Source organism: Agelaius tricolor, unplaced genomic scaffold, assembly GCF_023055355.1.
Source record: "Agelaius tricolor isolate 1412-34295 unplaced genomic scaffold, bAgeTri1.0.p SCAF_3, whole genome shotgun sequence".
NCBI classification, from domain to species: domain Eukaryota; kingdom Metazoa; phylum Chordata; class Aves; order Passeriformes; family Icteridae; genus Agelaius; species Agelaius tricolor.
Genome location: NW_027269263.1, coordinates 45,101,166 through 45,113,201, shown reverse-complemented (window position 1 = coordinate 45,113,201; position 12,036 = coordinate 45,101,166). Strand labels below are relative to the sequence as shown.

Here is a 12,036-nt window from a genome sequence, read left to right as displayed (position 1 = left end):
CATTGGGCATGACAGCTGAGCTGCCCCATGGACACAACACCATGCTTACAGACATGGCAGCAACAGGATCAGTACATCCAGAAGAAAGAGGACTTTGTGAGATGAGACTTTCAATAGTGACTGTAGCTACAAATGCCTTCTGACAAATAGTTGTCATTTGGGCTGCTAAAATGAAAAAGAAGTTGAAAAAAAAAAAGATATCTCCCATAAACAAGTAAAGCAACAGGAGATAAATATATGGAATTACTAAGGTGTGACAGCACCTTATTGGGGAGAACCTAAGTTGCATCACCTGTATTTTTCCAAATTCCTCACTTAAGTAGGTCAGGGGTCTCAAGTAACAGGAGCAGTAAAACTACCCAAATTTTCTCTTGACTTGAAATATTTTATATTTTAAAAAAATCACATGGGATTAATAGCAACTTTAGTTTCTAGTGTCACATCCCGCAGTGCACTGCTGCAGAACGCGGTAAATTAAAGCCTGAAACGGAGAGAAAGGCACCTTTGTCCCTTTAGCCTGTGGCAGCAGCGGGGTGCCGGTGGTGGCCATTGCCGCAGAGGACCGCGGCCCCTCCGCAGGGCGGAGAGCTCGGGGGGTGCGGCAGGCGCGGTGCGGTGCGCGGGGCCACGCGGCTCCGCTTCGGGCCAGGGCCCTGATTGGCACGGGGTGCTGCGGAGTGCGGGGCAGCTGGGAGGGGAGCGGGCGCTGCGGGGCTGTGCGGGGCTGTGCGGGGCGGTGCGGAGCTGTGCGGGGCGGTGCGGGGCTGTGCGGAGCTGTGCGGTGCGGTGCGGAGCGGTGCGGGGCAGTGCGGTGCGGTGCGGGAAGCGGGGAGCAGCGCGTTTGGTTCGTGCGGTGCGGTGTGGTGGGGGGAGGTGGGGGCGGTGAAGTTCGGTGCGGAGCTGTGCGGTGCGGTGCGGAGAGGTGCAGGGCGGTGGGAGCAGTGCGGTGCGTGCGGAGCTGTGCGCGCAGGGCGGTGCGGTTCGCAGCAGTGAGGTGCTGTGCGGCGCGGTGCGTGCGGTTCGGTTCGCAGCGGTGCGGATCGGTTCGGAGCGGAGCTGTGCGGTGCGGATCGGTTCGGTTCGGTTCGGTTCGCAGCGGTGCGGTTCGGTTCGGAGCGGTGCTGTGCGGTGCGGGTCGGTTCGGTTCGCAGCGGTGCGGTGCGGAGCTGTGCGGTGCGGTGCGTGCGGTGCGGTTCGGTTGGCAGCGGTGCCGTGCTGTTTTGTGCGGTGCGGGTCGGTGCGGGGCAGGAGGAGGCGTGCCGGGCCGGCGCGGCGCTGCCGCCGCTAGAGGTCTCTCTCGTCCCAGCTTTGCCGGCCCCGCGCCCGGTAATTATTCGACTCAAAGGAACAATTCTGCCTTTTCGATCGGAATGCCTCATTTTGAGCGGCGTGCTAGAGAAAGATATAGTGCCTCCTTAGCTTGTTCTCCTGCTGATGAGTAGATGTTGGGTTGACTGAATGAATCATCCCGGATATTTTAATACACAATGGATATTCTTTAGCTGAGAAGTTTGAGCTTTCACCTTGGCTTCCAAAAGGTTGAAAATTTGACCAGATAAGACAATATGCCCCGGTAAAAAAGGGCCTTACTATCGAGAGAAAGGCAGCATGAAACTTCAGACTCTCATGAGGACACCTAGGATCTGGTATATACTTAGATGCCATAATTGCAAATGTGAACCCTTTAACAGTCATTTCTATTCCTTTTTTTTTGGGGGGGGGGGGGGGGGGGAAATAAAGGCATATTTTTCTCTATAAGTTGACAGTAAAATTCTAGTGGATAACTACTTCCCCTTTCTCGTGCATTTTTCTTTTAATAAAAAGTGGGATATTAACTAGGTAGTCATCTTTACTGTAACCTTATTATGAAAAAAATCCCTATCAAACTTATTTGTTTACCATGTTCTTACTGTTTTCAATGCTTGGATGATGTTGCTTTCCTTATACTTCCTACGCAGATAAGGCACAACACTATCCAACTCACATAATGTTATGTTAATAAAAGCAAAGGCTGTGAAGCAAACTGAACAAAATGCAAACACAACCCCATCACCATGATCAAGGCAAATCATATTTGGAAAAAGCACAGCAAAGCAAATTGATGTCAGCTATAAGGGAATATAAAGATCCATGGAACAGAGAGAATTTTCTGATTTCTAAGGACGGTGGAGGAAGACAGGTGGAGGGAATCTTAGCACAGGATGGGGAATGTGGGAGGTAAAGAAGAACATACTGCAACAAATCATTGACAGTAACATGCTGAAGGCAGTCAGAATAAGGGAGGAGATTCCTGTTAAACAGAGAAGGAGACACTGTGCAACGGTGGGGGGGGGGGGGGGGAACAAAAAGGGGTTTCAATTAGCAGTAGTAGGATGATGCAGCATGGCCAAAATTGGGAGACAAAAAGAAGCCAGAATACTCTATCAGAAAATACATGAACTGAGTGAGAAAGCACTGTAAGGAAATGTTACGGGGCCATAATCATACCATTCAGGCTATGATGAGAGAATTCAAGGTGAGATCTATTTCCTACTAACAAACTGATAAGTGGAGTTACAGTGCGAGTACATACTCCCCACAATATCTTATTGGGATTATTAAAATGTTAGTGTAGGTCTGGATTCTGATTTCACTTATACTGCTTCCACTATAGTGCAGCTGGAAATCTCACAGGAGTTACTACTTATTTACAGTCCTGTGAGATCACACTCAGGATTCTAAAAAGCAAAGAGTTCTCAATATTCCTTTTATGACTCCAAATTGCTTGTTCAGTGACAAAAACATCTTTTTCTCAAAGATTTTAAAAAGCCTTATTTTCAATTTCCAGCTCCACCTCCTTCACTGTTCCCAAATTTTCAGAGTGAGTGTAGAATACTCTCTGCCCAATGCTGCCTTGTGGCATTCTGTTTGTCTAAGCACATAAAACTGTGCAGGTGATAAGCAGTAGAAAATCATGCACTCATAATTCTTAGGATACTTGTGGTGTTCAAATCTTTAATAGACCAAAACCTGGACCGTGATACTTGTACTTGCAGAGCCAGACACTCTGACCAGGCTCTGGTAGGCTGATACGTATTGTGAGGCTCTTGGCCTACTTTATTGAAGCTGCTGGCACCTGGTGAGACACTGCTGTTTCATCACTACAGAGGTGAACTGAATGATTCAGTTCACCAACTTGTGTGTTTCAATTTAGATGTTCAAGTGAAGAAAGAAGTAGATTTTTGAAATCAGAGAAGGCAACACTGAGAGTAAAACCACTAGCTTGTAGAAGAGCATGATAACTAAACTTGGAGCTTTTCTGTGGTGAGAACCTTCTTGACTCAGTGTGGAGAGGTAAATCCCTCCTTCCTTGACTAATGGAAATCCTAAGAGACTGAGAAGTTTGCATAGTTTTCTGAGCCTAGTGGCTGCAAGTGTCTTTCCATTATGTAGAAGGAAGGTGGTGTTAAGAAACCTTCTTCATCTCCTTCTGCATGAGGAGGTCATTTTTGTTTTGAAATCCTGGTAGACATTCAATGCAGTTAATTTCACCATCATTTACAGTAGTTCCACACGGATCATTGTAGCCTGAGGGCTATCATTACTGCTAGGGCTTACAGAAGGGGAAAGAAAGACCAGATTCATTATTCATTTGTACTGAAGGGAGAGGGAATGAATCCAGAGAGACAGAGTGGTCATACACAGAATCCGGTTTTCCCCCATTCTCAGTGTGTTCACTGGGCTGTGCTGCCTTTGGTGTGCATCAGGGATAAGAAATACATTAAGTACAAGTGTCTGCCCAATAGGCTGTGTAGCTCAGGCCCATCTCCTGGGGCAGAGCAGAGCAGAGCCACTACTGCTTTGGAGCAGGGACTGCAAAGAGACGCCAGAGGCCAAGGGCCCAATCCTTCCCTGTCTGGGGAAACATCCCAGCCTAGAAAATGATGGGGAAGGGCTGCCTTGTCTTCAGCAGAGCTGGACACAGCTGCCATGCTGACACATAGAGCAGCATTTTCTTCAGCTCATGACCTGGAGTATGCGCCCCTTATTTTGTCTCATAAATCCATTGCTGTTAACTGCTGCATTAAATAGACCCATGACCTCAATATTTTTAGTTCATCTTTTCCTGGACGCTGGCTTGGCTATTACTATAAATTAAGAAAATAAGAAAGGATTGTATTATCTCTGGAAGTGTCCTTGTTCTGCAGACCCCTCACCTGCTCTCAGTAGTAGCTACAGCTTTCAGTGAGCCTGAATCTGTGATTTCCAAGGTTTTAGGTTTTGGGGGTTTTTTTAGAGTTTAGGTTTTCTTTTACATTTACATAGGGCAAAACACACCTGGTCAGCATGGCAGGTTTATAGATGATGTTCTTTAACAGCAGTGCTGATCAAACTGTTATCCTATGTTACCTCTTTTGGGAAGATATTTCTCTACATGTTGGTCCTCACAAGAGCTTCTATGTTGCTTCTTCAGGAGGATGTTTCTTGAAATGTTAGACCCCACCATGGCTTTGGTGGAGATTTCTGGGAAAGACTGTAACTGTAAATGTTCAAAGGTGGCTTCTGAGAAGAGAGCCATCATGTATAAACTCACTTTACCCAGAGGAGAAGGTAGGCCTTCTCTCAAGTTGCTGTGGAGAACGTGTGTGGTCTGGAGACATGTGTGCATTTTGTAAAATAAAAAAAGGACAGAGAGATTTGCAAATCAAAAAGCTCAAATGAAAATGGTACTGGGTAGGGAAAAACATACTTGCATTTTGGCAGGATCAGGTCAGGTATTCATCAGTGACTTACTGAAGTATGGGTTAAGTTTTACAACTAACAGCCTAGAAAAGAGAAAAGTCTATGTGTATAGAAACTTCTTTGCCTGGGAAATACTAGATGTAATGGGCCATGTATAACCACCAGAGATCCAAGATCCAATACCTATGGAGAACTTGAGACAGAGTCCACCTTCATCCCATTTGCTGAAAGTATTACAAATATTTGCATTTAAAAAAAGTAGGTTTTGTCATTGACATTAATTGTTAGTGGAAGTTACCCGTTCTGCCTCTGCAAAGCAGAAATTGCCTTCTGGTCACACTGTTAGGCTTTTGCAGCAGATTTGAAGGATTTTGAACTTTGCTTCACAAGGGTATTAACACCAACTATCAGTCAGTTTATGTATAGGTCTGCAGAGATAGTAAGAGAATAATATTACAGCTGACATCCACTGTGAATATAAGGAAATAAAATTCTTATGATATTAATTCTGACTTAAAGGAAGTATTTGGAGATGTCTTGTTTCCCTGTATGAATTGTACTGTGGAGACTCCTTACCCATCACTTTGTATTGTTTTCATGTTTGGGATATTATCAGCCTGTTGGGTTGGCATTAAATTTATATTTAAAGATAAATTTAAGAAGGAAAGAGAATCAGACAAAATGAACTGCTGAATTCCTATAGAAACATCTCTCTTCAGTTTCATTTCAATCCAAAAATGTATAAAGAATGCTAGAATACTTATTTAAACTGTGGATATATGTCTGCACATTTCTTGGCAGTGAGCTTTCAAAAAAACTCTTTGTCAGTAGCCATCTGATACATAAATGCCTTTGTTTACAGCAAAATGCTGGCATAAATAAATAGGAATATTGAACCAGAACAACTGCCTTTAGCAGCCAATGCTGTAAATCATACACAAGCTGTCATCATGAGTTGAAACACGTCTGCATACTTAGTACCATGTTTAGCTTGCTTAATCAGAACAATATGTAAACCGTTAGTGCATGAGAGCTTGCCAAGACAAAAATTATTTACAAGTTGTGTTTTGTGTTTCTGGAAACTTTTAACAGAGGAGAGAGGAGAGGAGAGGAGAGGAGAGGAGAGGAGAGGAGAGGAGAGGAGAGGAGAGGAGAGGAGAGGAGAGGAGAGGAGAGGAGAGGAGAGGAGAGGAGAGGAGAGGAGAGGAGAGGAAAGGAAAGGAGAGGAAAGGAAAGGAAAGGAAAGGAAAGGAAAGGAAAGGAAAGGAAAGGAAAGGAAAGGAAAGGAAAGGAAAGGAAAGGAAAGGAAAGGAAAGGAAAGGAAAGGAAAGGAAAGGAAAGGAAAGGAATTTGTCTTCATATTATAAAAAAGACATTGGGTATAATAATCAAGCAAACATGAAATGTTTTCCTTGACAATGCAATAGTGTGGACCAGATCCCCAGCTGATGTAAATCAGAAGAGTCAGCAAAGCTGTACAGATCTATACCAGCTATAATTCTGCCTGTGAAGTTTTTACTTTCACTTAAATTAAGAGGAATATAAACAAATAGTTAAAAGCCACATGTATTTTTCAGCTTGACTCCATCCATCAGACTATGGTGCCTTAATGATATGTATTCTGACCCTAATAGTCCTTTAAACTGTGGGTGGGTTTAGCCTTTAAAGAATATGTACACTGGAGCAGATTCTCAACTGTATAGACTGGATGTTTGATTTGAATTGCTGTTACTTTAGTTTGTATTCCCAAGTCTTTGTTTACAAGAAACACTAAAATCCTTTTATTTAACTGAGAGTAATAGGAAGCATGGGCTGCCCATATTCCTCTCTGTACAGCCCTCTGATGTCACCTTAAGCACTGTCCCTGATTAGGCATTGGTATATGGATTTTCCTGGAGACCCTTGTATTGCTGTTGATGGGAACACTTAATAGGGAAATACCTCCAGTGACATAAGGTTGTGTCTTTAGCATTGCTGGGGGATGGTGATAAGGACTAAGTATGCTATTAGCAGCAATGCATGAGACAAAGTGTGTCTACAGAAGTTTCTGATGGCCCTTCAGAGTCGGTGCTAAGGGCTTTATTTGCTGCCAGAATGATATGCCTTTGTTTCAGGCAGGGGTTGTTCTCCCGAGAGATGCAGCAATGCTGCAGCCAGGCTGTGGAGCAGGCCTGCCACTTGTAAAGCTGTGCAGATAAAAATGGACAAGAGACATCCATCGTGCATGTTCTGGCTGGGCATCAGCTGCTGAAGAGGGAGAGCCAAGATCATCACATTCAGGGATGACAGAGTCAACGACATGTCCTAGTTCAGCCCTTGGAGAAACACCATGTATTCCCCTGCACAGCTGTCCAGGTCAGCCAGAGGAGAGCAGCATTTAGGCTTCAGATTGGCTTCCCTGGTGTTGGAGCTTGGAGAGAAGTGGGAGGGAAAGAAATGAAACTTTTGTGTTGCCATCAGCTGCACAAGGACCAGGCATTCATCCCTAGACAGAATACCATGATCAAGAATACAATTTCCCCTGCTATGTGACCTGAAGAAAATTTCAGCAACCACTCTCATTTTCACATGATAATTTTTCATCTATTTTTATAAAGAGACAGAACTTCAGCAAGATTCCTGCCTTGAGTATTTGCTATTTACAAATCAGATTTTCTTTTGTTTCTGAGCATGCTGTTCCAGCAGAGAATCCTTTGTAAATCTCTAATTGCTCTGTAGGCCACACACTATCTGATCCTGGTGGTCTGTGAAGAACAATAAAAGTAGACTTACAATAGCTTTCTTTAAATAATGCTTGGCACTTGACCATGAACATGCACGCATTCTTAGGTTTCCATTTATTAAAAATCTAGCACTTTTTATTGAGAAAATTAATGGTTCAAAATCACAATGAAATACCACTATTACAGCTGATCTTACCTAGAAAAATATGGCACTAAACCTAATGAGAATGAACTGTTCTCTCTCCATTTTGCATACACTGCTGACATCCATATGTGGTGTTACAAAAACTGTCTTTGGCCTTTTTAGAAAAATCTGAATGTGTATTTAAATGAAAACATAAGTGAGTTACAATCCTCTGAAGTACTTTATTCAGTTAACTCTTTTTCTTTCCTCAGTAGAAAGATTTGAATTATATTGTTTTGCTCCCTGAAAATATCTAGTGTGATTACTATGATGATGCCATTTGTGCCACTCTGGGTACATTTATGTCATATTTTTCACTTATAACTCCTTGTTTCAGATTTTTATGATTAAACCATTAGGAATCCAGTCTCGTAAAAAAGACTTAGACCAGAGTATTGGAAAAAAACCATATGCATGTGCTTGAGTGCCCAGCATTGTCCTTATAGTAAATATATAAATAAGCATGAATGCAATGCTGTGACCTTCTCTGTTTTTTTTTGACAGGCTAACTGCAATGGGACAACTTGGTTCATGGAATTAAGGTTCGGTGTATTGTATAAGTCCAAAGCTGGAGTTTTCTCTGGGATGAAACTATAGGAACTATAGGATCTAAAGTTCAAATGTAGCTGGCCTAAAGAAAAAAATGGAAGCAAATTGTTTCAGCTGTTATGATGTTGCATAAATGAAAGATATGGGAATGGTGTTGTATTAGATGCCTTTTTTGGTTTATGAAACAAAAAAAAAATTAAAATTAAATTTTGCAGGCCATTAGTCTTTTAAAGGCAGAGAAGTTTTAAGAGCTATTGTGAAAATGCCAGATAACTAATATTTTTTTTCAACTGGTCATTTATACACAGATACACCCACAACCTAATTTTAAAAATAATATATTTCATAACTGCTCACAGACTGTTCTGTATGTGCAGCAGCCAAATAGACATGAAATTCTGAAACTGATTTAATGGAGCAGTTGTAGTCTATTGGGGTTAAAAATCTCCTGTCTGCAGGAATTTAAATATGCATTTAAATAATAGCCCATAGTAATTCAAAGAACTCCTATGCTGTAGAGAAGAAATAGAATAGTTACTAATAGGAAGTCAGCTAAGTTATCATAAAGATATTTGAAAAGCCTCTTGGCATGTGGGTTCATAGGTTGGGGAACAATGCCACGGAAAACCACAGCGCTCCTACCTGGGCTGTCCGCCTGGCTTGCAAAGAGGAGATTCAACAGCCAGATTTTTAGCCTCCTGCTCACATTCCTCTGTGATTATTCATTCACACAATGAGTCCTATTAAAACCAAAGGGACTCCTTGGGAGAATAGCATTACTTGCCTGTGGGTAATGGGTTCTTGATTTGACTCCAAGAAAGTAAGATTTAGCAACATTGTGCTGCCCAGCTGTGGTAAAGTGTTTTGGCAAATTCACTTATAGTCTTGGCAAATGAGACATGCTGAAAGTCATTTACACTGCTTCCAAATTAGCACATGCTTGATCATCTGTGTTTACCAAAGAGGCTGTCTTCAGTGGGGCAAATATACCAAACAGAAGGTTATAGCCTTTGACAGCATTTGCGGATGCAGTTTTCATAGATTAATATTCAGTTTCCTACTGTTTTCTCCTTTCTGATGTATTACATAATTTAAAATCATCTCTGAGCTTCTGAGTATTTTCTGTTCTCATCCACTGAAGTCCTGAGCCTGCTAATAAACAGTCACACAAATATCTCACTGATTACAAAGACGCTAGTCACAACAGTTAAGTTATTTATAAGTTTAAACACATGAAGAACTGTGCCTGTAGGATTAGTGCTTTAATTTAATTTTTTGATGTTTGTTTAATATTTAAAATTGATTTAAGTAGCTTTTGTCATTATGATTGAACACAGGTGAAGAGAACCATTTTTGGATGCTTATCTTCCTTTCATCTTTATTAAAGTTTTTCTTTATTGAACTGGAAAAATATTAAACTTTTCACCTTAGACAGCAGGTTGAAGTATGACATTGTAATTGTAATCCAGATGGGAAACACAAGAAGACGGATAAAAGAAAATGAACTGCAAAGGAGCCCAGGCTGAAGAGGTTGACAATGCTGTAACAGTACCTTCAACTTAGTTTCAAGCTGTTTGTTTTTGCACTGAACACAAGTTTCCATTGTAACATTTTTCTGTATGAAAAACTATGGTGATACTTTGGTTTCCATGGTGATGTTTTTCTTTTTTGTACACATTTATCCTCAAAAAGCAGGAAGCCCACCCCTTTTTCTCTCTTTTAGCACTTAATAATTGAAGTCAAAGCTGATTTATTTTTTATGTCAGGGTGTCTTAAACACATTCCTCTATCAGCAAAAACTCCCACAGTATTACAGTCATTTACTGTAAGCAGTTTATTCCAAACACTACTTCAGGAAAAAAATTCCAGGTTTGAAAACTTGAGAGTGCCCTACCTTTTCTCCCCCAGATTCAATTGACTCCAGGGTGTATCAGGGCTAAACTTTCAAACTATTTCAGGGCACACTGCCCTACACACAAAGCTTTTGGCTTCATTAATATGATATGCAAGAGATGCAGATTTTTGTTTCTTGCTAGTGACCACAGAATATTTGGAAGAGCAAAATGTCTTATGAAATTAAGCTTTTTGGAAACAGAGTTGCTCTGTCTTCACCTGGCTTGCAACACTTTGCATTTACAGAGCAGCACTGTTATTTTTGACTACTCCACAACCGAGCTGAAAATAGTAAATAAACTAGGATGGCCCCCATGTCAGTTTTCCTATGCCTCAAATCCATCCTTCACCTGGTATTTTGCGAACATTTCTCAAGTGAAAAAAATTAGAAACTCGATCCAAAACAATTTTTCCATTCTCAGGTTCCCAAGCTGATGCATTTTATTAGCAGAGTTTTGTATGTTAGAGGAAAGATACCCTGGTGAAATATGTTGTCTAATTAGTTTTGAATCAAAAAGCACCAAGGATATTTGACATAATTAAATATACAAATGCTACTTGAAACTAAACAGTCCTTGCAGAAATTGAGGTAACATCCAAATGATACTTTCAGAAATGTATTAAGTGGCAGTGAGCAAGGTCTGGATGCTATAGATAGCATCTGGAGTGGGTGGGTCCACCTTAGGCGATTTAGTATGTGTCCTCAGTATTTACAGCATTCTGCATGATTCCCCGTGTTTCCCAGCAAAACTGAAAACAGGGTTCCCTAAATCTATGACAAACTGGTGCCATAAACCAATGCCAAGATGCCTGGCCAAACTGGTAGAATAGACTGTGATTTGGGATGATGTCACCATGGTGACATGGTGATGAGTACGCTACACAAATGCAGCCATTTTTTAACTCAATGGCTGTGAGTCATTGCAGCATTACTCCAGGTTCAGTGGGCTTTGCAAGTGCAATGCAACTGGAGATGACTATCAGGAAAATAAGAATTAAAGAGGCCCTAGGAAGAGTTGTTGAAAACTCACAGGTACTTCTGTCACTGTTCTCTTTCTGGCCAGCAGAGCTGAGCTGAGTAATGTCCAGGCCACTCAGAGCACAAGGGCTGCAGTGCTGTGGGCAGTGGGGGCTCCTCACTGTGATGGGAAGGGCATGGTTTTCTGGCCAAGGACCTGTTTCACCACCTCTTGTCAATCCTTCCAGACCTTTGGAGATGGGAGATCCGTGTGGATAAGAAGAAATGCTGACATCTGCACTGCACTGATGGAACTGCTGCCTGCACAGAAGGGAAGGGGGATGAGATACCTTTGCTTTTCCTTCAAACATCTCCTTTCAGGTGTAGGAGGCTGAGACAAACTCTTTCTGAGTGGCCTCTGTGAGGACACTGTCTCTTTATGGTGCAGCTCCACTGAGGCTGGTTTTCCTCTTCTTTGGGGGATCAAATATTCTAATTTTTTGGGTTTTTTTGTTTATTTTTTTGATTTCTTGAGAGCAGAATTTGTATACCGTTATCGATTTAGAAGTAAAGAAACAAAAGATGTTGAAAACAAAGATCATTCATCAGATTTATACAAAAGTAAAAAGACAGCTAGACAGATGTACACACACACACATATATATATATACATAGTTCTCACCAACAATGGTAGCAATATATTGGCAGACAACGAAGAACTATGGAATATCATTAAATGTTGGACAGACCAAACGCAGGATTAAATATACATATATACTTCTATGCATAAAAACTAGAATATGTGCATGTGAAGTGACTGGCTGAGGTTTCTGAAAGCAGTGTCTAGGTTAAATATTATAAAACTTTTTGAACTCATCAATATTCTCAGTTTAACTCTCTCAGTTCTTTGTTTTCATATAACCTAATAAAGACAATATTTTTACTTTGTGGTAACATGTTGGCTAATGATACATACAGGTAGTTCAGTCTAAGCCTTGGGCATTTCT

General features: G+C 41.5%; 1 protein-coding gene across 1 annotated transcript; it reads right to left on the bottom strand.

Moving 5' to 3' along the window:
* Positions 1-512: 512 nt before the first annotated feature.
* LOC139587649 (uncharacterized) lies at positions 513-1,379 on the bottom strand. The gene has a single exon (XM_071422044.1). The coding sequence runs from the start codon at positions 1,377-1,379 to the stop codon at positions 513-515; it is 867 nt and encodes a 288-aa protein (XP_071278145.1).
* Positions 1,380-12,036: the final 10,657 nt, after the last annotated feature.

What these genes read in the sequence shown, in the direction of transcription:
- LOC139587649 (XM_071422044.1), bottom strand. Translation starts at nt 1,379, where the DNA reads ATGAGGCATTCCGATCGAAAAGGCAGAATTGTTCCTTTGAGTCGAATA.